Below are 24758 nucleotides of genomic sequence, written 5' to 3' on the forward strand. Positions count from 1 at the left end.
TCTAGACCCTGAGAGATAAACCCCTTTTTATTTTTTTTCCCTCCACTTCCCCTTTTCAATTCCTAACCAATTTCATTATGCTTTAAAAGGGATCATACAGCTATAACAACAACCCTTGTCAAAGTGTTAGTGGAGATCAGTTCACTAAAATGATAATATTGATAGAATATTCCAGATTTAAGGAGTTCTAGGAATTACTGAAGTGATCAGAACGTAGTGTACATTCCTTTTTCTGCTGTATAGTTTTGACAAGTTTTGATATCTGCTTTTGGTGAGTTTTTCTCGGGTTGCCAGGTTTTGGAAACACTCTAAGTGTTAAGCAAAATGTCTAACTAGTGTATTAAAAGAGAAAAACTGTTATGGCCACTTAAAATTCTGCAAAATTACAGTGTTGAGCTCTGATTTTCAAGTAAAGTTTTATGTCTAAACACATCTAGGTGGTTACACATCATATGTAAATCAGTACATATCTGTAAATGATATGCATATATGCATTTCTTTCCAGGTCTGTGAATTTGAAGTGGACTGAAAGTTATTTAGGAATTTAAGTAGAAGTTTACAGCTAGAGTCTAGATTCTCAAATCAGCAAATATATTCAATATTTCTAAAACTAAACTCAACAAGAACATTGGCAGTGGGTACCATCTTCACACTTCAGCTTTAAATATAATAGAAATAGATCTTTTAAATCTTATTCATTAATAGACAGTACTTATCTGACTAGCTATTTGTATTCAGCAGTACAAATAATGCATTTCTTGACCAGGCTAACTTGAAATTCAGGTCAATTTTAGTTTGGGATATCCTATAATTATTGATAAATAATTTTTTTTAAAAAAAAAAACAGATGGTGAGGCAGTTTTAGTTCATGTTTTTATTAAAAATGCCCCTACAAAATGTCATTAGCTTAAGCTGTGAACTGTGGAAAACCAATTACAAGCCCAAATTTAAAAAATCACTCACAACCCATCTTATTTTTGCTTTTATTATTATCCTAAGTTAGCATTCATTCCCACTAATACATATTAGATTATAGTGGAAGATATATAGCTACATTAACATATGAGGGGTTAAATTAAAATCCTTTAAAAAAACTAACATGCAAATTTTGCTTTATATATGAAATTGCATCAGCAGATCAACTTCTTGGAATTAAATTCTTTTAAAAATCTCAAGGGATCTGTAAGAAGAAAAGCTTTAAAACAGAAAAAATTTAAGACCTCATATATCATCAGTTGTGTATAAATTAGAGTGATGTGAAATTAATTGCATATTTGAAAGGCTGCCTATGTAATACCTTAAGTCTTACACTGATTTGATTTGCCTAGCATTCTGTAGTGTAAAAAAATGATTCAAATTATTTTCACTACTTAACAGGCTAACATCTTTCCTAAATTCTCACTGCACATACAATAGTTTAGACTTTCCTGCAAGGCTGCTTTTCATTTTTTCCAAGATTGTTCTGTCAGCATCAGTGTTATTTAGTTGGGTGTCAGTAACTGACTCCATAAACTTTAACACTGGTCAGAGAGAGAAGGCTGTTTCGGGGCAAGATGTAGTGCAACCAGAAGTGCCCCACAAGAGTTCTTTGCAAAACTCTTCTTGGCCTTAAACAGAGAGTCCAAGGCTTGTCTTTGAGGTACCATGCCATCTGCAGAGTTTTGGCCAGAATCCCAGTCCTGTTCCAGCTGTCAGCATCCCTGTCACCCACACTGGCCCCTGCAGACCACCAGGGCACCCCCCATTTAGCCCCGGCTGTCCCCTGTTAGCCAGGAGCGCAGCCAGGTTTACGTGAGAGCTTGCTGGTTTGCTGGCATGACATGCCCAGGTGCATGTGCTTTCCTAGGCAGAGCTTGCCCCCAGAGTTCGAGGGAGGGCATGGCAGCACCACCGTTCATGCACACCGTGTCAAGCTGCATTGTCCTTAGGGCCTCATTTCTAAGGGCACAAAAGGCAACTAAGGCTATGAAAGCAGATTCCAGGAATTTAATTTCACATGCCCATCAATACCTGTAGTCCAAGCAGACTCGCTGGTGCTAGGAGCATTGCTCAGGGCTGCACCCATAGCCCTGCTCCCTCTCTGCATCCCCCATCCCCTGCACTGAGTGAGCACCCAGAAAAGCCCCACATATAAGCAACAAGCCTCAGGCAACTGGCAAACCCAGTCAGGTCATCACCAGTCAGCTGCCCAGCACATTTGCAACAGCGTCAGCCAGAAGCAAACCTCCTGGAGTCAGTGCAGTTTTTCCTTCAGTATAAAAACTGAGCAGAGTGTCCACTGCTAGTCTACTATTTCCTCTCCCTTGCCCTCCAAAAAAAACAGGTTGATACATCATTATTCATTTTGCTTTCATAAGCTAACAGCTGACAGCATGACAATGAAAAAATAATAATAATTCAAAGCATTTCAAATTAGCCCCTAAATTGCTTAGCACAATTCTCCTGTTTCCTGTGACATCCTCGTAATACACCATTTCCATGGCTAACTAATCAGCGCTTTCAGAAGGAGCAAAAAAGGGAAGGGCATCCAGTGCCACTAACTAGCCTAGGTGAGGAGTTATGCTGTATGAGAAATCCCTTCACACTCTGCTTCAACCTTTTTTTTCTCCCCAAGCATTTCTTCTCTCTGTTTTTTCCAGTTCCAAGCATGCTGTGCCAGGCCTGTAGTTGACTTCTCTACCCTTTTTTCCTGTCTTTCCTTATATTTTACCTTCCTCTTTTTCTTTGTCATGGTTTGGTTCAGTTGGAGTTTCAGCCCTTTCTTCCTTCTCTTTTTTGACTTTCTGTTTTTTGAGTTATATTTATTTTTCTTTTTATACATTTTTACAGCATCCTAGTTTTACCACACTCACTTCTATCCCTTCCCCCCATCTTTGTTAATAATTAGTGCTATTAATTTTGTCTGACAGTGCTCATGATCTGTTTGCTGGTGTTTGATTTACAGTGGGTTTGGCTTGTAAGACAAACTTGTTCCATGGTGTGGTGCATTGTATCAGAGAAATTAAGATTTATTTTTGCTTTTTGGTTTGTTGTGTGGAGTATTTGCCACTTGCCCACAGCAACTTTAAAGCAAAACTAGACAAGCTCAGGAAAAATATTGTAGGGAAGTCTGCTCCCTGTTCAGTAAGGAGTATTTTCTCCTGAACTGGTGTGTCATTTATGACAGCAGATCATTTCGACAGAGACATATGGCGCATGTGAGAGACCATTGTGCACCTTTGTACCAGTCAGACGTAAGCCCCTTTGAGCAGGAATAATGCTGGCTTTACCTTTTATCCCAAAGCTCTCATTCATCCATTCATTCATTTATTTTTAATCACCTGCTAGTATTCTGACTGTGGTCGATATTGCAGATCACTATTGGTCTGTCTGCTTGGTCAAAAATAAGGCTTGAGTAAAGCTAGACATCCGTTTTTGTCCTAACAGCAGGAACACAAATCCACATCTGTAAAGCGTCAACACAGAATGCGCCTCTGTTTCGGAGCTCCTTACGTAACATTTCCCCAGCAGAGCACTCAGCAATGCTCTCTGCCAAGCTTGAGCAAGGCTAGAAAGCATCAGTAGCTCCAGCCCAAACATTAGCCCAAACATGCTACTAACACCTTTATAAAAGTGAAATATCTCCAATGAATGAGATCAGTAACAAGTTGTCATCACTGAGCAAGCTGCCACCCTAGAGAGACAAGTTCCTTTGTTGGTCACAAAGGGATACAAGTTGAAACTCCACATTTCTCTCACACAAAGCACTGCTGATTGTTGATATTGCTGTGCTTTAGGAGGAGCACTGGAGTCTGAACTTTATGACCAGAGCTCAAAACCTGTCTTCATTTCCATTGGTGATATAATTACAAGCCAAGCTCATATCTCAAATGTAGAAGAGTATTTTGAAATTTCTCCTGTAAAGACAGCTGAGAGATAAATTTACATGGGACCAGAGGGATATTGGATATGAAAACAATCCAAAAAAGAAAATTAAAAAATTTTAAAAAAAAAAAAATTCTAGTAATACCTGTAAAAATGTCTTTCATTCCAGCTGTCTTTGCAAAACCTCCAAAGCATTTGCAAATTCATGTTATTACCTTACCACACTGCATTTTTATTTCCAGCAAATGCTCTGTTTGTCAACTGTGAAGTTGTTTCTTAGATATTATTCTTCTTGCCTTAAAAAAAAAAAAAAAAGTTGACTTTTGACTGTAATTCTGTAATTGTTCTCATCCCCAGTATTGTGATAATTGTTCTCATCACCCAGTATTGTGGTCTAGTCCTGTTCTCCTCGCAGTCAATAATGAGTCTGCCTGAAGTGTGGTGGCTGTGTCTCGGTGTGGCTGTGTGCATCTGTGCAGTGGTTTGTAGCATGACAGCTGTTGAGTGTGTGTTCCTTGCCTAGCCACCCTCCATGTTATGACTTTCTCTGTTTTTGTCCCTTTCTAGAAGCTGAGGAACTGTACCAGAAACGGGTGCTGACCATAACTGGCATTTGCATTGCTCTTCTAGTAGTTGGCATCATGTGTGTGGTGGCCTACTGCAAAACCAAGTAAAATTTTCTCTTCTATTTCGTACCTGTGGTTTTTGGTCAGGGCCTTCCCAGTTGACTATAGCTTTTCTGGGCCTAAGGTTGTATCTGGGTTTCTCTAGAGGTGAGCTTAAGAGACAAGCTTGTGACCAGGGTATTCTGGTTCAAGCCAGATGAATGTGGGTCTCCATGTCCACCAGCAGTGCAAAATTAAGAAAGGCATCTGAAAGGTTTCTCAATCTTCAAATGTAATTTGCAAATTTTTGTCTTCTTTTTGTTTGCTTTCTTTTCTATCACCCATTTCAGCTGTTTTCCTCAGCTGAAAATGAACAAACTCCAACACTGGAATCATGATGCTTTCCAGCAGTAATTTTTATATATAAGCCTGATTTGTTTGTACTTGAGTCACAATTAATGATGCTAAAAGTTACTATACAGCAAAGGCCAAAAAATTGGACACAAAAGTGCTCTCAATGCAAAAGTGGACATTCTGTGAGTCTCTAAATTACTGGGGGTGACTCTCAAACATGCATGAGGCACTCTGGACTATAAATTACACAGACCATCAGCAGAATTGCTGCTGCCAAAACTTCTGGCTGTCCATATAAATCTCCCCACCAAAACACAGAAAACCCTTATCATAAATATTCCACACTTGTATAAACCTGATTTACTGTTTCAGGGCCTGATTGGCAGTTGGACTGTTGGTTTTTGCTGTAAGCCCCACCAATAATGGATGTGTTAAAAGTGGGGGAGGAGAGAGATCATTTGTTCCTCTCAGTTAGAATCCAAACACATACACACAACTGCTCCCACAGTGGTCAGTAGGGAACAACTGAAACAGTCACAAAAAAAAATCAGATCAATTAGTGCTTTTAGAAATCACATCCCCATGTATTTCAACAAACATAGTCAGGATCCTGAAGTATGGTTTTCTGCAGAATCCATCAGGGGTTTTTTGCCCCAGACATCAGCAATCACTGTGAACCAAAAGTTAAATGTTTTCAAAAACAGTTGATGAGAATGCCATGTCAGGGCATGAGCCTCCAAACACAGCAGTAATGCCAGACTGTGAGGTGATTTGCATATGCTCTTTTCTCTAAATAGCGGAAAACTCAGAAACAAGGAGAAATCTTGGAGTGGTGTTAGGAGAACAACCAATGTAATAGCTTTCATTTCGTGGATCTCCTTGCAAGAAATACTGCTGATAAATTGCCAAGGCAATATCTTCAGTCACTGAGTCTTAATTCAGAGGTACTTTATTTGCAAATCATTTACATGAAGATACAAGCTTCTTAAGTACCCACTAGCTTTCCCATTATTCTTTCATGTCAGTTTTGTGGAGTAATTTCTTTTTTTAGTTAGTGTCCTTTTACTACAGGATAAACAACACAGATCAAAGCATGCAAATTCAAATACATTGGTCACTGAAGGTGGGAAGTAATGCAGTTTTCTAGGGATGGATTCCTGGGTTACATGTGCCAGGATTTCAGTCCTGTAGATGACAAACTCAAACTCCTTCTCTAGGACTCGCTTTCTCTACTGTATTAAGGAATTCCCATTGTTCTCAGCTCCCAAGGTCTCCAGAGCCTCATGAAGGGGAGCTGTGAAATCAAGTTAAAACCTTGCTTGAGTGCTGCTTCTGAGCCCAGCAGGTCTTTGGGTAGCTCAAATGTCTCCTGACACAGTGCTCTCTATATACCTGAACTGCTTATGTGTCCTAAGATGATAGGTTATCATCTTAGCGTGAAGCTAAGCCTGGTTATCATCAAAGCATAAAGCCTACATGAACTACAGATTGTATCCTTCTGAGACAGCAGCATTTCCAAGACAGAGGTATCTGCCTAGGCCAGTCATGTGATGTGATACAAGTTAAGCATTTTCCACTATCCAGCCACATACACACAGAGAAAATATGTAAAATGCCGTGTGTCAAGTCATGTTTCCATTGTCTTTAAGCTTTCATGACTATTGGGCTTCAACACATTTATTGCCCTCCCTCACTCCTCTGTTTTTTGCAAAGCTTGGAATAGTCCCCTTGAGTTCAAAACAGGATTGAAAATAGTTATCTTACACTGTCCTACCCTGCCATGACTATCTGCACTTCTGCATATGGCTTAGTATGTATTTTAGTTTTTGCCACAGCCAAAGTCATATGCATTCCAGAGTGTGTTTGAGCCTGCATCCTCCCTTCACTGCCCTGGATTATGTGACAGTATGGTGGAAGTTCTCCAGTGTAATGGGAGAAAATGGGGTAATATTTATAAATTAAGTCTGAAATTGAATAGCCCTTTCTCTGGTTATTTATTTTGGTGTTTTAATTAGTGTGTTTTGCATAGCCAGGTTTTACTATGCTGTAAGTTTTACTGCTGACACTTTGTAATGATCTTCTGAAAAGTTCTTCTGAGGAGAGCTGGAAGGATTATAGAATCACAGAATCATTTAGGTTGGAAAAGACCTTTGAGATTGGATCCAGCCTTTGACTGACCACCATCTTATCAACTAGACCATGGCACTAAGTGTCATGACCAGTCATTTCTTGAACACCCCCGAAAAGGGTGACTTCACCACTCCTCTGGGAAGTCCATTCCAATGCTTAATAACCCTTTACATGAAGAAATTCCTCCTGATGTCCAACCTGAACCTCTCCTGGCACAGCTTGAGCCATTTCTTCTTTATCCTGTTGATACTTGCCTGGGAGAAGAGGCTGACCCTCACCTAGTTACAGCCTCTTTTCAGGCAGCTGTAGAGTGATGAGGTAACCCTGAGCCTCCTTTTCTCCAGGCTGAACAGCCCCAGCTCCCACAGCCACTCCTCCTAGGACTTATACGTTGTTAGTAAGTGGGAAACAGCAGCTAAGGACAGGAAACAGTAGAAGCATCAAAGTCAGTCAGAGATCATGTCATTAGTACATGGATAGTTCTACTAAATGCATTTGCAGCCATGGCATCCACCTGGTAATCATTAGGCTTCAGAGCAAATCAGATGTTGCTTAAACAAAACCTTCCAGAGCTGCCAGAAAGTCTGCAGGCTCAGGCCTATCCCATATACTCTCACTTTGGATTTCTAAGGCTTCCTCTGCAGTCTTCTTAAGACACTCCTATATTTGAAGTACACGGTTGAGGCAGGGGATGAATCCACCAAAAAAAATCCTTAACTGCCACATCACAAAGACCATGTTCCAGTGTCTGCAAGCAAGCCCTGAGACACAGACGCTTTGGCTCCCTGTGGTGAATAAAGAGGCATAACTCAATGGGCTGTCAGAAACTTTGCCTTGGCCCATGTGAGGGTGTCAAGGTGTCTGGGTTAAAATCTCACCCCCTCCCTTCTGAGTGCAAAAAAGAGCTACTCCAGAGACAGAGCATTGCTTAGAACAGGCTTCCCTTTTCCTCTCACTTATTCCTGTCCCCCTGTGTCCTGCTGACTCCTGGAAGGGATCCCAAATATCTTTCCCCCTATGCAGGTCCCCACAGCTCCAGCTGCAATTAGACCTGTGGTTTTCGGAGTTACTCTAAGGTCTAGCAGCAGTGGAGAAAACACTGGTAAAAAAAAGTGATGCTATATTATTATCACCAACATCAATGTGCTGAAAGGTGCATCTGCTTTCCTTTTGTCTGTTAAAATTGTTTCCATGTTTCGTGCACAGGAAGCAGAGGAAAAAGTTGCACGACCGGCTTCGGCAGAGCCTGCGCTCGGAAAGGAACAACGTGATGAACATGGCCAATGGGCCACACCACCCCAACCCACCGCCGGATAACGTCCAGCTCGTGAATGTAGGTTTCACTGCACGTGCTTCAGCCTAGGCTGCCAGTGCCACAGGAAAGCTCACCCCACAGATTTTAAACTGCTACAGGCTGGTGACTGATTTCTCTTGGCTTTCTCCACACAGAAAAAATTGCTATCGCAGACTGCTGCCATCTTCTCCATCAGAGAATAGTATTTTTGGTGTATCTGATGGTAATGGAAGGTTGCTTTTCCACATGTCTGTCTATTGGGACTTCCCATTCCCTTGTTAAATACATTTTTATAGCTTGATTGGGATGCAGACCTTTACTACTTTCCTCATTTGTCTCCTCCTATTTTGAGTCTAGATGGGCTATGTACACAGAGGTCTACATGAACGTACTCAAGTGTGTCAGTATGGTTTCTACATATATTTAAGTGACAAAATTTGTACTTTGACACATATAAAAGGCTGAAATCTGGGAAAGAGGGATTGGGAATTATGTCTACAAATGTGCTGTGAATTACAGTTTGTAAACCTGAGGTTTTTCTGGGTTTTTTCAGCAGTACGTTTCGAAAAATGTAATCTCCAGTGAGCACGTCATCGAGCGAGAAACAGAGACCTCGTTTTCTACAAGCCATTACACCTCAACAACGCATCACTCTGTGACGGTCACCCAGACACCTAGCCACAGGTACTGGATGGGGAAAGCAAATAGCAGCTGTAGTATCTGATCTGTTGCTGTTGCAACACCAAAAAGAAGTATAAAACAACAAACCAGGGAAGATCTGTGCTCTCTTCATAGTGTTTTCATTTTAAGACTAACAATATTTGATGTCATATCACCCAACTAATTATCTTCTCAGGAATTTACAAAGACCTTTATTATCCAGGTGGCATTCCAGTAGAGTCACCGTGAATTTTAGCATATGCAAATTGCTAAATCAGTGACAGTTCTGATGACTGGAACTCCTCCTCCTTCCCTCGCCTTTTATCCATACATGCAAAATCACCTTGATGCCTGTGGATTCGTACAATATGCTAAACTCTGAAGCTCCAGTTAGCAACCCCAAGGTTATGCAGCAGATCCTGAGTGGCGACAGAGCCCCTCTTTTCCCTGGTTAAACTTCTGCTCATACACATTTGCCACCAAAGCCCACTCTCACTCTCTCCCTTTCTCTTTTCCTGGTTGCTGCTCTCCAGCTGGAGTAATGGCCACACTGAAAGCATCCTCTCTGAAAGCCACTCGGTGCTCATCAGCTCCTCCATGGAGAACAGCAGGCACGCCAGCCCAGCAGGGCCCCGCGGCCGTCTCAACGGCATCGGCGGGCCACGAGAAGGCAACAGCTTCCTCCGGCATGCGAGAGAGACCCCCGATTCCTACCGAGACTCTCCTCACAGTGAAAGGTAGGACACACCACCTCATTGCTTTCAGGTGGCAAGACCTGGTGTTTTCCCAGATGGTTTCAAAGCTTGGGAGCACAGGAGAAAATGCAACAGTGCAAGTGTTCACGTAGGGCATGCATCTCCTTATTCATAAAGGTGGAGAGCTTAGTAGTAGTTTAAAGTCCACCAAAAGCATTTCTTCCCTTTTTCCCATCCCAGCATCTGCTGGATTTAGTCCTATTAGCCAGCAGTTCACACTTGGAAAAGCTCCATTGGAGTAATTAGTCAGAAATTTCCATTGTAAACTATAAACAGAACTTTGCCTAATTACCAATTTCTTAGAAGATGTAAGTGAGAAAAATGAGAGATTTTTGGGAGAAAGTAATGTATTGGTCCACAGGAGGAGGGCACTAAGGACTCCTAAGAAGTACATAAATTATGCCGCCACCTAACTTCTGGAATATTCCAGCTCCTCAACCCTTTAAAAACTCCCCTTAACCCTTTATTAATAAAAGCAAGGAACACAAAGTGCAAGCCAGAGGGACTCAGGCCATTATTAAATGAGGAACATTTATAAATAAAGCTGGCCAGGAGTTTTCCAACCACGTAATTTTTTCTCTGAAAAGGCTGGTTCATCAGTTCCTGAGATCTGCCTAGAAGTACATCAGTTGCCAAAAAACTTCTACTGAAAAAATCCTTCACAGGCTAGAATTCTACTTCAAGATGGCCCCAGAATAGCAAAAGAAAGATTGAAAAGAAGCAAGACATTTAAAAAGAGCTTTTCTCCCAGGAATCCTAGGCAGAAGAAAAGGAAAACAAAATGTTATGGACCAGTTATCTGAGCACTCCTAAATCACAAGGAATTTGGCCTTGTGGAGTGTCCATGATGCCAGAAATGCAACCAGGCAATCCCCAAGGAGTATGAGTTGTGTAGGAGACAAATCGTGGCTTTCAGAAAAATGATTGTGCAAGTACAGCAAACACCATTTCTGCTGTACTCCCTCTGCCACACCAACAACTGCTAAGCAGCAGGAAGAGGGTCCACTGAGGAAGGACCCTGAGTGTAGTACCACTAAGGATAATAAACTAGCCTTCTCATTAAAAATTATGTGTTATTTACCATGGAATTTAATTTGAAGATACGTGGCTCACATGACATAAACAGCCATGGCTCCAATCCAGCAGAGCACTTTGACAAGATTATCTTTTAATCGTGCAAGTAGGCCCACTGAAATCAGCAAGATTACTCACATGGGTAGAGCTCAGCATGTGCTTAAGTGCTTTGCTGGATCAGGACCTGTAACAGTAAATACCATGTTGTCTCCTGCCTGGGAACCGAGCAGGATGCACAGCCACACGCCTGCCAATGGTGAGTATTACAGTTTAGTATATTTGGGCATCTGCATGTGAGAAATTAAGACCATTCTTGCTGTCTGCCTGCATTGCATGGGACACCCAAAGCATCATTCTAATACAAACTGTTTAGATTTAACTGGGGGGGGAGGGGGAAGGGGATGAGGAGAGGGGAGAGCATATTCCTTTTTGTTTCTTTAAGAAGAAAGAAGGCATTTCATCAATTATTGTGTCTCTTGAAGGTTGTATTATAGGTCAGAAGCAGCAAAACTTCTGTAATAATTCATCAGGCATTGACAGCCTAGCCTGTGCCTGAAGCAATCACAAATTTGGAACATCGGAGATGATAGTTCCCTGGGCATTAATTGCAGGCCTCATCTATTTTTAGCAAGCAGGAAATACATGGCCAGTTGTTCCTTGTGTGTACATAAGGGAGAAAGTGAGAGTTATTTGGAGCTAAAAATTACTCAGAAACATAAAGGAATGTAGGAGCTGACAAATTACTTCCTGAAGCCATCAAATGTTGCTGTACTGTGAATTGTTAGACCAAGGCTGTACTCCCTCAATTTTCAAATTAAATTGAACAGACATTACAAGGGGTTCTTTTGCGTTACCTCATCCATTTGCTGGATCCCATGCCCTGCCACCTGTGTGCACAAGCAGAGGACACAAGCAGTTTTATCTTGGATGTCCTTAGCTGTCTTACAGGAGAGAAGATCAAAAAACACTGTCTCTGCACAAAAGGCTGGACTATATAATGAAGCTGGCAGCGTATAACTAGTTAATGTGTGCTGGATGGCCATGGGTACGCTCTGATCCCCTTTCACTGAGCCAGCATTGTTGGCCATGAAGCTGGATAAATCAATCAGCTTTTAACCTTTCTTTCAGGGTGGGCTAGAGCTGCACGAGTTCAGCTCTTAGCCTCAGATTGCAGACAGCAGCTAGTTAGCACTGCCCTGTTAGGGTGTGGGTGAGCAGACCAGAAATGTGTGAATGCACAACACTCCAGTATGAGTAACTTGACACTGCTGGAAGCCTGCACAGTACATTGAACACATTTAACCAACTCAGTGCGTTAACAGAACCAGTTTAGCTAAAATCCAGTGTGCCATAAAGATGTATATCTGACAGTGGACCAGCTGGGAAAGTAGAAAGGCCTTGGTTTTTCAGACAATGCCTATTAAAAATGTGAAAGGGTTTAAAAGCTCACTTATGGGAGGAGGAAAAATTACTTAATTCATCCAATGCACAGACCTATTCATTGCCCTTTGCTCAACCAACTTGATTAATTCCCATGCATAACTCCAGGTTTGTATTTTTCCTTTCTCTTGCTCCTCAGTTCATGTAAATCAATGTGCAATCAATGCGCCTCTAGTGAAATCAATTTATGCTACTGCATGTCTATCCAGAATCTGTCCCATTTTCTCCTTTTTCCCGTAACTCCATTTTTATCAAGTGTAACATATGCAACTGAGTCATAGATTGGAAAAGAAAGCTGGATTCAGGATTATTTTGATAATTTTAGGCTCAGGTAAATAAGCCACTAGTGGAAAACTAAACAACTACATCAATCATAGCCATATAGCTTTTCTCAATGGGCCTGTGATGAAGCTTAGAATTATTTTAACTTTAGACACAGATGAAATTCAGGCAGGTGAATTTAGGATAAGAATAAAAGCAAAGCCAGACCATGCAAAGTGTCATGCTGGGCACCATGCTTTTGATCAAGTGGTTTTAGGCAGATCCTCACCTGGCATGAATCCACATGACCTCATAGCATGTCTACTGATTAAAACTAGTTGAGAGCTTCATGTTTTTTGTTCTGTTTCTTTGGGACAAACCCTGTAATGGCACCTGAGCTTCATTTTCAGAAATCACTTCTGACCACTACCCTTCCCACAGGAACAGGGACAAATTTTGCAGAGAAATCATGGGCACTAGGCCAGATAATCCTGTCTTTCAGCATTTGTTCCCATATGAGGACAAGTGATACTCTCTGCTTCTTTGCAGATAGATCTACCAGCCAGAGTAACTAGCACCCAAGGAATGGAGCAGGACAAATCTGCTGGGATGGTGCTACAAATGCTTCTCTGACTACCCTTGGTGATTAAAATTAGCAGAATCTGGCTCTATATTTTATCCAAACATTACTTTCCTCCCTAGCCAAGACAGTTTGGTTGCCAGAAGAGGGTGAAGCCCCAAGAGGACTGTCCTTCAGTTCCCTTCCTTTCTTTCCCCCTGTCTGTTTGCATGTACCCCAGATTCTGGTCAAATCCTTCCAGAAGTGCAGCAGCTGTTTTCCTTTTGAGAAAATACTTGCAAATGCATTTTGTTTCTGGCAGCCTGTCTGTCTCTGAATCCCATTCCTGGATTCATTCCAGAAAGTTATTCTGGCAAAAAATTTACAGCATCTCTATGGCTGGGATCTGGGAGTTTTGCTGCGCTCCTCCTGCTTTCAAATGTTTTTGCCCAGAGTCCCAGAAGTCAGCAGTTTATAGGATTAATAGGAACAGGAAAGGTTCCTTAGTAGCCCTCTGTGAGGATGCTGGGGATCTTAAGGGATCCCTGCCATTTCTCTCCCAGTCTACATGAGCTGCTGTGTTCACAGGTCACTACTGCTCCTGGGCTCGCAACCTTTCCCCATCTCTTTTCTTCAGGTATGTCTCAGCTATGACCACACCAGCTCGCATGTCACCCGTTGATTTTCACACTCCAACTTCTCCCAAGTCCCGCCCCTCCACAATGTCACCACCGGCTTCCAGCTTGACCGTCTCCATCCCTTCAGTGGCGGTGAGTCCCTTCATAGAAGAGGAGAGACCCCTGCTCCTGGTGACTCCGCTGCAGCTGCATGAGAAGTATGACCACCACCTTCAGCAATTCAACTCCTTTCACCACAATGCCACCCATGAGAGCAACAGCCTGCCACCAAGTCCTCTGCGGATCGTGGAGGATGAGGAGTATGAGACCACGCAGGAGTATGAACCAGCACAGGAGCCTCCAAAGAAACTCACCAACAGCCGGAGGGTCAAAAGAACAAAGCCCAATAGCCACATTTCCAGCAGGGTGGAAGTGGACTCTGACACAAGCTCTGAGAGCAGCAGCTCTGAGACCGAAACCGAAGATGAAAGAATAGGCGAGGATACACCATTCCTGAGCATACCGAACCCCGGGGCGACCAGTCTGGAGCCAGCCACTGCCTTCCGGCTGCCTGAAACCAGGACTAACCCGGCAAATCGCTTCTCCACACCAGAAGAGTTGCAAGCAAGGTTGTCCAGTGTGATAGCTAACCAAGACCCTATTGCTGTATAAAACATAAAAACACATAGATTCACATGTAAAACTTTATTTTATATAATGAAGTATTCCACCTTTAAATTAAACGATTTATTTTATTTTAGCAATTCCGCTGATAGAAAACAGGAGGGAAAAAAAAAAAACTTTTATAAATTAAATATACGTATGTACAAATGTGTTATGTGCCATATGTAGCAATTTTTTACAGTATTTCAAAAATGGGGAAAGATATCAATGGTGCCTTTATGTTATGTTAAGTTGAGAGCAAGTTTTGTACAGTTACAATGATGGCTGTCCCATAGTATTTTGCGAAACCTTTTAGCCCTCAGTTGTCCGAGCTTTTTTGTGCACTGCATTATAATGACTGGATGTATGATTTGCAAGAATTGCAGAAGTCCCTCTGGTCGCTTGCTGTAGAGTCTCCAAATCAGAAAGCCCTGTAATGGCACTCCCACCCTACTCTGCCAGAAAAACACACATATACACACACACAGAGTCAGAAAGAAAAAAAAAAAAAATTAAAAAATATTAAAAAAGCTAAAAAAAAAAAAGTTTCTTATATGAGAACTTTTATTTGCTTTCCGTATATGAGATGAGTTTTGTCTGCTCTCTGCCAGCCAAAAGGTTTGCTTCTTTGAGCACTGGGATAATAGTAGATCCAACAGCATGCTACTATTAATTACAGCAGGATAACAAAAAACATACAAACAAACAAAAAAAAAGCCAACCTGCATTAAATAATGTTACTTATAGAAAGAAAGTAATACTGTGATTTTAAACCAAATATATTATTAATCAGAGGTCAGCTTGTAATCACTAGGAGCTGCCATTTCATTATTTTCCAGATATTAATTGTTCTAGTTATCCCTTAGGAAATGGGTTTAAGTTAGCTGAGGCTTTGAACCCAATACTCTATTTAAACAAAAACGAAAACAAAAAAAAAGAAAAAAAAAAAGAAAAAAAAAAAAAGAAAACATTTATATTAGTTTATGTTAATGGGGCAAATATAATAGATATCTGTAATCAAGCAAGGAAGAGATCTAGCTGGAAAACAAATGCCACTAATAAAAGTGCAATCAGTTTTCACCTCTATTTCTTAATGTTGATTTCCAATACATGATTTATTCTATTGTTTCTCCTCAGTTTTCTTCCCCTTTTTCTCTTCCTCAGAAAGAATCCTGACAAGCTTCTGGCAATACCTTGTTAGAATTGCTGTTGGAGTAAGGCTTACTCTTGGACACAGAAAGGCCTTTCAGAGGAGAACTTGATTTGCTGGATGGTTAAAAAGTATAGGCACATAGGAAGGACAAAGCAGATGTATGGAGCTTATTTCCACTCAACTTTATAGACTCCATTACTTGGGTTGAGAGAGGCAAGACTGATGCAGAGCCCATTTATGAAGGCAATCACACCATGTGGGTTACAGCCCATGTGTGACTATTTGATACCAGTGTTTATATAGCCAGTGGCAGCCTTGAAGTCACTGACTGGTAATGAACAAAGATGCTGTCAGTGCTGGAGCAGATGCATCCATCCAGACAGAAGCAAATGGCCTCTTTTGCACTGAATTCCTATCAGTTTAGTCAGGGTCACTCTGCCTCTTCTATACTTTTGATTTTTTGTTGTGTGTTCAGTTGGCACAGCATTGACTCAGGATTGATGTGGAAAACAAATGTTTTTCCTAGACTCTGGGGATTCTGAAAATGAGAACATATGTTTTACAGGTATTACTGAGCTCTAAATAAGAGCCCTGTCAAGAGAAAAAGAATTTCAGCCAAACTACACTCATCCTTTGGGCCACATTCTGGTCCTAGTTAAATGAAGAGAAATACATCAAGGAAAATTTGTGAGATGCAAACCTGAGGAACAAAAGTCCCAACTCAGTAAATTGTTCAAGCATATGCTTATGCTAATCCTAGCAAAAGTTACCTTCAGCATGTGCTAGACTCTCATTGACACCTCCAGCACATGCAAAAAGTTAAGCATGTGCCTTAGAGTTTTGCTGAACAAGTTGTCCTATTGATTTGAGACCTGGAAGCAAAGTATAGCAAAAAAAGCTCTTTGCCAGGATGACAAGAATCAGTGAGTTCCTCACTATATAAATAACCATAACACATTAGCAAGAACACAGGTGAGTCTACCTGAACACCAGATTCAGCAGAAAATGAACAAAAATACCTTAGTATAGGAAAGAAAAGTTGTCCACTAGGATGTTAGTGGACAAAAGGCTAGGAAACTAGCACAGCTTTAGGCTATGTTGTGGCTGAAATGGCACTGCTGATTCGAGAAATCAATGGGAGATGGCAAATACATGTTGTCTGGACTTAAGTCCCCTTTGCCATTTTTCCCTAGTTGGCATGTACTTGAACACACTTTGCCTTTGCAGACAGAAACAAAAGCTCTCTACAAATTCTAGACATCATACTCTCATTTTCATCCCTTTAGTCATGCCTTTTTATCTGCAGTCCCATGCAGCAGAATATCCATCTCTCCAGTAACTCTGCAACTCAGTAGTACAAAGGGCCAGTTGGGCTTTCCTAATGAAGGCAACAAGTTTCCAAAAGATTTTCATTGTTGAGTTTCTGTGGGCACTTGAACATCTCTCCTTTCAGGAAGGCCTCTGACACTGCAAAGGCCTTGCAGGACAGATAAAACAGAAAAAGTATGGCAGAGAAACAAGAGATTTGCCCCAAAATCACCCATCTTAGTGGCAGAATAGAGATTATAACACAGGTTTTTGTAAATTCCTCCAGTATATATCAACCACAAGGCCAGCTCTCGTTGAAGTATCTATAACAGCCCAGACAGATTAATCAGGATGGAAAGGGAACATCCGCTGACATTGAGTAGATTATTTGACTACCAACACTCTTATTATGGAGGGACGTAAAAAATGAAGGAGCAATTCCATATTTGGGAGCTGTACATGTGAGATTTATTTAGTATAGGTCTAGGGAAAAATGTCATACCTCTTCTGTTGCAGTGCCTCAAAGTCACATTGCTGTGCAGTTCCTGCTATTCCTCCCCCTCGGAACATGCACAGTATGTTATAGGGCAAGCATGAAATTAGGCTGGAGACTTCACATGGACCTAAGAACAAGAAAATACAATTGGGGATATGGCTGCCTAAGCCCTTAGATCTTTGTGAAGAACCCAGCCTTACAGCACAATTCATGCAATGATGAATTCGGGAATTGCCCTGGCTTGGCATGCACAGAAGTGGGAGGAGGACACAGACCACCACCTCTCAACTTGTGTTTATCACACTGTGAGGGTGTTTCACATCAGTCAGGTCCACACCCAGAAGCTAGTGAGTCTGCCTGGCCACAGGTGCTGCTGGCAGGCTGCAGCCAGTTCCTGCTGGCCAAGGGGCTGGAGGCTGAAGCAGCATGGAGCAGAGCCAGCAAGTGCCTATGGAAAAGGCCAGCTCCCCTGTTGGGGATATTTGCTTCATTACCCAGACCTTTGAGCTAGGCAGTCCCAACACCCTTGAGCCATCACTGTGTGATGCTTGCCAGTTCTTTGGCTGAAAGTCATGGCAAGAAGAAACATATTTAGAAGAGGGGGAGAAATATTCCAGTGGTGGCAGAGTTAAGATTCTCCTGGTTTATTTCCATGTCATTTAAATTGAGCCATGAGTTTTTCCTGTGTATGTGTTTATATGCAGGAATTTTTCCAAGATAAAAGGCTTCTTTCAAGAGTGTATAACTAGATTATGTTGTGCACAACCTGGTACAGGCTGCCTATTTACAGGGTGTAAATCATTACAGCTCCATAGAAGTTCTCATGTTACAGAGAAAAGTCTACTCCTGCCTTTTGGCCCAGTTATTCCCTTCCTCACTTGAGCCACCCCAACACACCCAGGTTTAAGAGATCAATCACTGCCTTTATCAGGGAACAGGAAAGGGAAGCTCCTTCTTTCCAGTAGTCCAAAACAACAATGCTGCATCTCCCTGCTTCTCTCACACACATTGCAAGCAGTTTCCTGAGTATCCAGGATAGCAAACTGGTGTCTCCTCAAAGGACACACCTCTTAGCCTGTTGAGCACTTCTTGGCCCTGCAGTGTGGCTACTTACCATCACCTGGGACTTACTTCTAGTAAGAAACAAAAAAAGCACCTATGAAATGCTGCAGAGAAGGGCAGACAAAGAACATGGCCAATTATCATCATTTGTAATTCTCTATTCTACTGTAAATATGTCTTGTACATACGTGGATGTTTTCATTATTTACTGTCTTTATGGATATTGTGTTAAATGAGACGCTCTTAGTTTATTGTGTAACACTGTAAATAACATAACGTCCTTTATTATTTATGCATAGGCATCTAACACGCAGAGAATGTTATCTTCATATTATTTTAAGATATATGTCAAAAAGATGTTGCATTTTTCCTTTTGCTTTGAAAAAATTGTAATATATCCTCTTTTTCCCCTCTTTTCCTTTAAAAAAAAAAATGAATGCTAATTTATTGTTCAGGAGAGAAAGGGGATGTAACTGAAAGGCAAACTGTTCAAAGAACATGCTATGGAAGCCACAAGCTACTGATAAACTAAAGAATTTATTACCCCAAATACAGCAATAAGTAATTGTTGATTTATTAAGGTTTTGTTTTTCATTTTCAGTAAAAGAGGTGCTGGATTAAATTGTTTATGTGTGGTCCTGGCCCAGCTGCTCAGCAGACTGTGTCAGGTCACCAGCTACCATCTTTCTGTACCCAAACATTGTTGTAAAGGTCTTGTTCTGTTGTTGTGGACCACTGTTCCTTGAGATTTCTGACTCATCTCTATGGGGGTCTCTGGCAGACACTCTTGCTCCTACATACAATTTTAGTTTCTTAAGTTAGAATAATTAGCTCTACCCTGACCATTACTACTTAAGATGGATGGGGTTTGGGGAAGGGGAGGAGTTGGGGGGCAGAAATGACACAGTCTTGGGACTGTGGGAGGCTGCTCTACAAAAATGTCACCTCACTGCTCAGCAACAGTCAATAAAGCAAAGCAGATACCAGGAACTCTTAGATGGCACCACCATGTCACTATATAAATTCATGATTTGTGCAGGTTGTAAATACAATGAGTGGTCCTGGTCTTCTTGTCTCAGGATAGAAATAGTATAATGGGAAAGGGTTTAAGGGCAACTTGGGTGAATCTGGATGCCATGAGGTCTGGGGAGCACTGGGTAGGCTGAATATCATTATTCTGAAAGAAAGGACAGCAGAGAGAAGATATTAAATGTCTGTTGAAACATATTTATCTTGCAGAAGGTAAGAAAGGACTGGATGTTTAGTACTTCTTCGAATAAAAGAAATGGAGTTATCAATCCAAACTACTGGGCACCGTATTCCCAGAAAGATGTAGCTCTTCATGTAAGGGGTAGGGAACTTGGAGAATTACTTGCTGCAAGAGACTGTGGATAGTAAATCTTTCCATGTTTTGGAAACCACCCCATGGTGGGGGCCAGATCTTGGGCATTAATCCAATAAGGATTAGTAAATCCATGAAAACCTCATCAGATGTGGGAAATAACTGAACTGAAAACATGTGGAGATTGTATAAATTGGAAATATTGTGTATACTACTGCTGCTCTTACCTTCTCCAACTATCTGCCACACTTGGAGAGAAGGGCAGATATCCGATCTGGCTGTGCTTACATGATAAAAATATGTAAAGTCATTTGCTGTTAATGAGCATTAAACAAGAGGAGGAAAGCTAGGCATGAGCAGAGGAGAGAGGAATGCAATAAAGATGTTTTGGATGTGTTTCACATCCATTTGTTCCCAGGGCTAGTGCTCCCAGGCCTACCTATTGGTGCAGAATGAGATGCCAAACCGAGAATGGATGGAGAAATGGAAGGATAGAAGAATGAAGGGATGGAAGAATAGAGGGAGGGAGGGAGGGAGGGAGGGAGGGAGGGAGGGAGGGAGGGAGGGAGGGAGGGAGGGAATGACTGGTAAGGGTTTTCTGTCATCTTCCCTCTTCCGTGGCTCTCAGCCCAGAGCATAAAGGCCTAGTGTTTCAGTCTGATCTAGTTTCCCTCAGACAACTTCCCTGTTTTTCTATTTCACGTGGCTTCAAAGATGGATGATTAGGCTATTTGCCTCATGAATGTCTTGTAGGGCCTTGTCACCTTACAGCCAGGCTATTTTGGCTAGCACATTATGGCACAGTGCTACAATGGAGAAAAGGATGGTCTTTCCATTGCAGGCTGTTGAAATGGACTGCTTGGAGAAGACAGATACCAGGCATCTCCACTGTCCTTTCATGCACGGGAGTAGAGGTAGACAATTTCTGAAGCAATTAAGTACCATAAGAACCACTCAGAGTCAACAGGACTAAGGACCTCGTGACACATTTGATACAGACAAGGAGGCTTTAGGGAACACATCTTTATGTGTGCCAAATGTCCTCGCAAAAGTTGTTTGTCAGTCCATGCTGTCTTTATCCTATTAGCTTTCTCTGCCAAGCTTCTGCACTTCTCCACAAGGTCTGGAAGCAGATGGTGTCAGGGAACACTACAGGAAAATCAAGCAAACCCTTCTCATTTCTGCAGCCCACAGCTGGGTATGCTCTTAGCATGCCAACTCCACCCAGTTATGAGCACATTATTTGGAGAATGCATTCCCCAAGTTAATTCTCTCTGTCTCAGTTACAACTGATGGGAAGAAAACTATCTCAAATGCCTTGAGATGTTGCAGTTAGTCAGTGATGGTTAACCTGTACAGGAGAAGCAAAGCAACATAGACTGTGCATAGGATATGAGCCTGATAACTCCTCTTTAGTGATAACAGACCATTGACAGTGGCACTTTCAGGCCTAAATCTCATTTTATCTTTAAAATAAAATAAAATAAAAATAAAAATAAAAAAAAAATTGAGCCTCCTTAGAGTTTCCTGAAATGGAGCCTTAGGGATTTCTGACCTCAGAGTGCATTTTCTACCTGATGCTGTGACCTTTTGCTGGAGTCATTTCAGAGTAGCTGTCATTAGAAAAGTTGTACTGATTGCAAAATTATTTCACATGTCTCCAGACTAAGGCTGGCAGGAGGAATGTCAAATAAATCACTGGTATGCTCCTGATGTCCCCACTTCCACACATGAAGACAAGGACTGAAGGACAGTTCCACATCTTCTAGCAAGGAAAAAATGGAACAAGATCAGGCCCATGCAGATCTAGAAAGGTTACCGTGTCACTGGGATTGGGCACAATATGGTGATTCCAGAGGGCGTTTAGAGTGCTGTACTTTCTAAGCATCGTAGGGTCTGTCAGAACCTGAGACAAAGCCTTCAGCATGAATGGAATTAATTTCCTTGAAAGTTAGACCTTACTCTCTAAGGTTTTAACTCCAGAAGGTAGCCAAGCACCAACTTTAGTTGGAAACTGGATTTCTAACATAAATGGCAGCTGCTAAGTTTCCGCTTAGGTTTTCCCCCCTTGGGGATAGCAGGAGTTCCCTGCACTGGATGTAATGCCTTAGGAACTAGAGAGGAGCCTCTGGCAGCAGTGCATAGAAAACACCTGAAATAAGGCCAGCTCATTTGATGACAGCAGCAGAGGAAGTGTCAAGAGAGTCTTTGCAAGGTTATATGCACATCAGTTGGTAGGGAGTACAGCGATTGTTAACAACTGATTAAGTCATTACTCTGGTAATGGTCTACTTGGAGCCATGCTTCAGAAGCCTGATATTGTGTGGGAGGTATTTTAACTTACCCTGCACATTACTGCATCAGTTGGGTTATGCATTCTCTATGTGTACACGCATACATACAGTCTCTCAATTTTCTGTAATGGTTTCCTGATGTTCAGTGCATGCTCAGTGACAGGAAAAGAAAAAAATGTCATAAAAAGGCTGTTCAGCAGCTGCAAAACTGCCTGCATCCCAGAGAAAACAGTTTTTCACCTCAGAGAGGAAAAAATGAGGATGGCATTCATCCTGGACAGCTGTGAAGATATGGAAAGGGAACACCTCTTTCTTCCCCAGTTGGACAGGCTGGATCACAGATTGCAGAGGATCTTTCACAGGGCCCACAGCTGAGAAGGGACTGGCAAGGTGGAAGATTAAGGGGACTTCAGCTAGGGTAAAGGGTGGCCATGTGCCTCTCATTTCAATCAAATAAGCCTAGAACAATGAATTCAATCCCAAACAGAAAAAAAGACACACTAAAGATTCCCAAGTGGTGGGTCTTGAGCCTTCTATATGTGGCAAAGAGAAACAATCTCAAAAGAGCAATTATTGTGCCATGTTCTGGTTCTCAGGATGTTTCCATCTTGAGCTCACCCTAAAGCCATTTCTCACCCTAAAGGCCCCAAAGCTGAGTGTGAGGTGATTTAGATCCTCCACAAAAATGGACAGTAATCTGCTCAATATATGTGAGAAGACCTGTGCCTCCAGCAGCTTTTCCACAAAAAGCAAGGGAGCTAGAGTGCTGTGAAAGAAGTAATTCAAAAAATAAAGGCCAATTAGGAAATAAAGGCCACTTAGATGAATGCCACAGCATAAATCCAGGAACCTGAAATTTAGTGTCCTGTTTAAAATTATCCCCTAATCAAAGCTCCAGAAAACAGAATAATACCATTCTAGTGATGCATTAACCATTTTAATAATTAAAAATGTCCTGTAATTCGGTCAACTTAGCCATCTGCACACACCATCTTATCATAGCCAACTAAAACATACAGTATTTATCTGATGGTTAATGACTATGAAATAAAGCTAAAAGTAATAAAACTCCAAATAACTGGCAGATTACAGTGATCTCGTGTCTGTTTTATAATCAGTGTCTCAGTTGTCATGGTACTAAATCACACATTCTGGGTCATATCAATGGAATAGCAGAAAGGAACTCTTACACAGTAACCCTATTACTTTCATTTCCAAGTGCCAGCTTCCTTCAAATAAAACTTACATGGCCTGTTACAAGATCCGATTACTGAGGTAACAGATTTGAAGGTCAGGTAACATAAAGTCCAGGTAACAGGATTATCATCACAGTGATTCTACACACAGCTCTTTATTTTCCTGTCCAGTACAGTCCAGATCTTTTCTAATTATTTCTTTGCCTCTCCTGATTAGTTAAAATTGTCATTTTAGGGCCTCAGATGTGATAACCATGGTATTACTAGTAAACTTCACTTTCTGTCTTACAACTTCTTTTGACGGACAAGAGCTTTACTGGCTCAGCAGCAGACACAGCCCTCAGCTTGGTCCCGAGGTGATTGCAGTAGGTCTTCAGCTGCAGGGGAACAGCATGCTTTCTGCTCCTTCTTTGGTATTTCACCAGGATCCCATCATCAATGTCAGCACGTACTTCCAGGCTGCTCTTTGAAAAGATTTTTCGTTCAGGAGCTAAAAGAGCTGATTTTGTCTCTTTCCCACCTCATTTCCACATGCATTTTTAAAAATTAAAAGAGCTTGGGAGGGTGGTGGGGAAGAACAAAGGTGATACCATGAGGTTCTGTCTCAGAAGTAAAAGATAAACAGCTTTGCCAAAGAGTCCATATTTAGCTTTGTCACATACACTGGGCAAGATAACCTTCATCTCAAACTGAGGTGATGATGGGAAATGGACCATCCTGACTGTGGAAACTGATGATGCTGAATTTCAAAGCAGAGGCTCAAGCCCCCTTGCAGTCTGTCACCCAAAGACCTGGATGCCCTGAGAGCTCCAGAAGTATTTCAGAGTACTGCTCTAAACAGGCAGCTGAGTGCATTGTAGTGCATCGAGCCCTTGGCGTGTGTGGAGGTTCCAAAGGTCAGCCATTCTTGGCTGCAACTTGCTTTCAGGGGTGTTAAGTGCTCCCACACTGGCAGGGAAGCCCCTTGGCAAGAAGACACCTAGCCAGAGCTTTCACCCTGAAGCAAGCTGAGACACTCAGGATATCAGCAGTGCTCCTTCCAGCCCAGGGGAGGAAACAAATGCACAGCTTGACTTTCTGTGTGTTGGCCTGAAACCAGACACTGTGTCAATACTCTGCTATGACAGCTATGGTAGTGAGAATTACTTCAGAACAGAGGCATCCAGTGACTTAGAAGCTGAACAATCTCTTGCACCAAAGAGCAAATGTTTTCCCTGATTTCTTGGAGGGGTGGTGGGTGGGAACTAAGATGATGAAATGCAATGGAAACCTGCAGTCTGCAGGCTGGGTTAGCATCCTTCAAATCCTGGGGGCACAAAAAGCACTCAACAGCAGATGGTCTCACCCACTACCAACGTGGAACCTCACCCTTGTATATCTGAGCACTGACAGGAGTGTCCAGTGACTGCAGTTTTGTAAACAGCTGTCCCTTTCACCTACAGATAAACATTGCACCTATGTAGCAAGAACTTGCAGGATACTAACCACTGCCCATGCAAGATGTTTAATTTGCTTAAAGCACATAACTGCACTCATCCAACTCTCACAGAAGACTCCTTAGCAACTCCAAAGGTGTCTCTTATACACATCTAGATTTTGCTTAAAGCACATAACTGCACTCATCCAACTCT

At 41.8% G+C, this 24758-nt stretch overlaps 1 protein-coding gene across 7 annotated transcripts in view; it reads left to right on the top strand.

Annotated features, from left to right (window-relative positions):
* NRG1 (neuregulin 1) overlaps nt 1–19947 on the top strand; it is a 288586-nt gene extending 268639 nt beyond the window's left edge. For 5 of the 7 annotated variants that reach the window (XM_015615061.2, XM_019005334.2, XM_019005331.2 and 2 more), the window contains 5 exons: nt 4432–4534; nt 8160–8286; nt 8801–8931; nt 9441–9644; nt 13634–19947. In XM_015615061.2, coding sequence (XP_015470547.1) covers nt 4432–4534; nt 8160–8286; nt 8801–8931; nt 9441–9644; nt 13634–14285 — 1217 coding nt within the window. In that variant the 3' untranslated portion in view covers nt 14286–19947. The remainder of the gene's footprint in view (nt 1–4431; nt 4535–8159; nt 8287–8800; nt 8932–9440; nt 9645–13633) is intronic. The other 2 variants (XM_015615056.3, XM_015615057.3) reach the window with 2 other exon arrangements.
* The last annotated feature ends 4811 nt before the right edge of the window (nt 19948–24758 follow it).

The sequence above is a fragment of the Parus major genome, chromosome Z (assembly GCF_001522545.3).
Source record: "Parus major isolate Abel chromosome Z, Parus_major1.1, whole genome shotgun sequence".
In the NCBI taxonomy this organism is placed as follows: Eukaryota; Metazoa; Chordata; class Aves; order Passeriformes; family Paridae; genus Parus; species Parus major.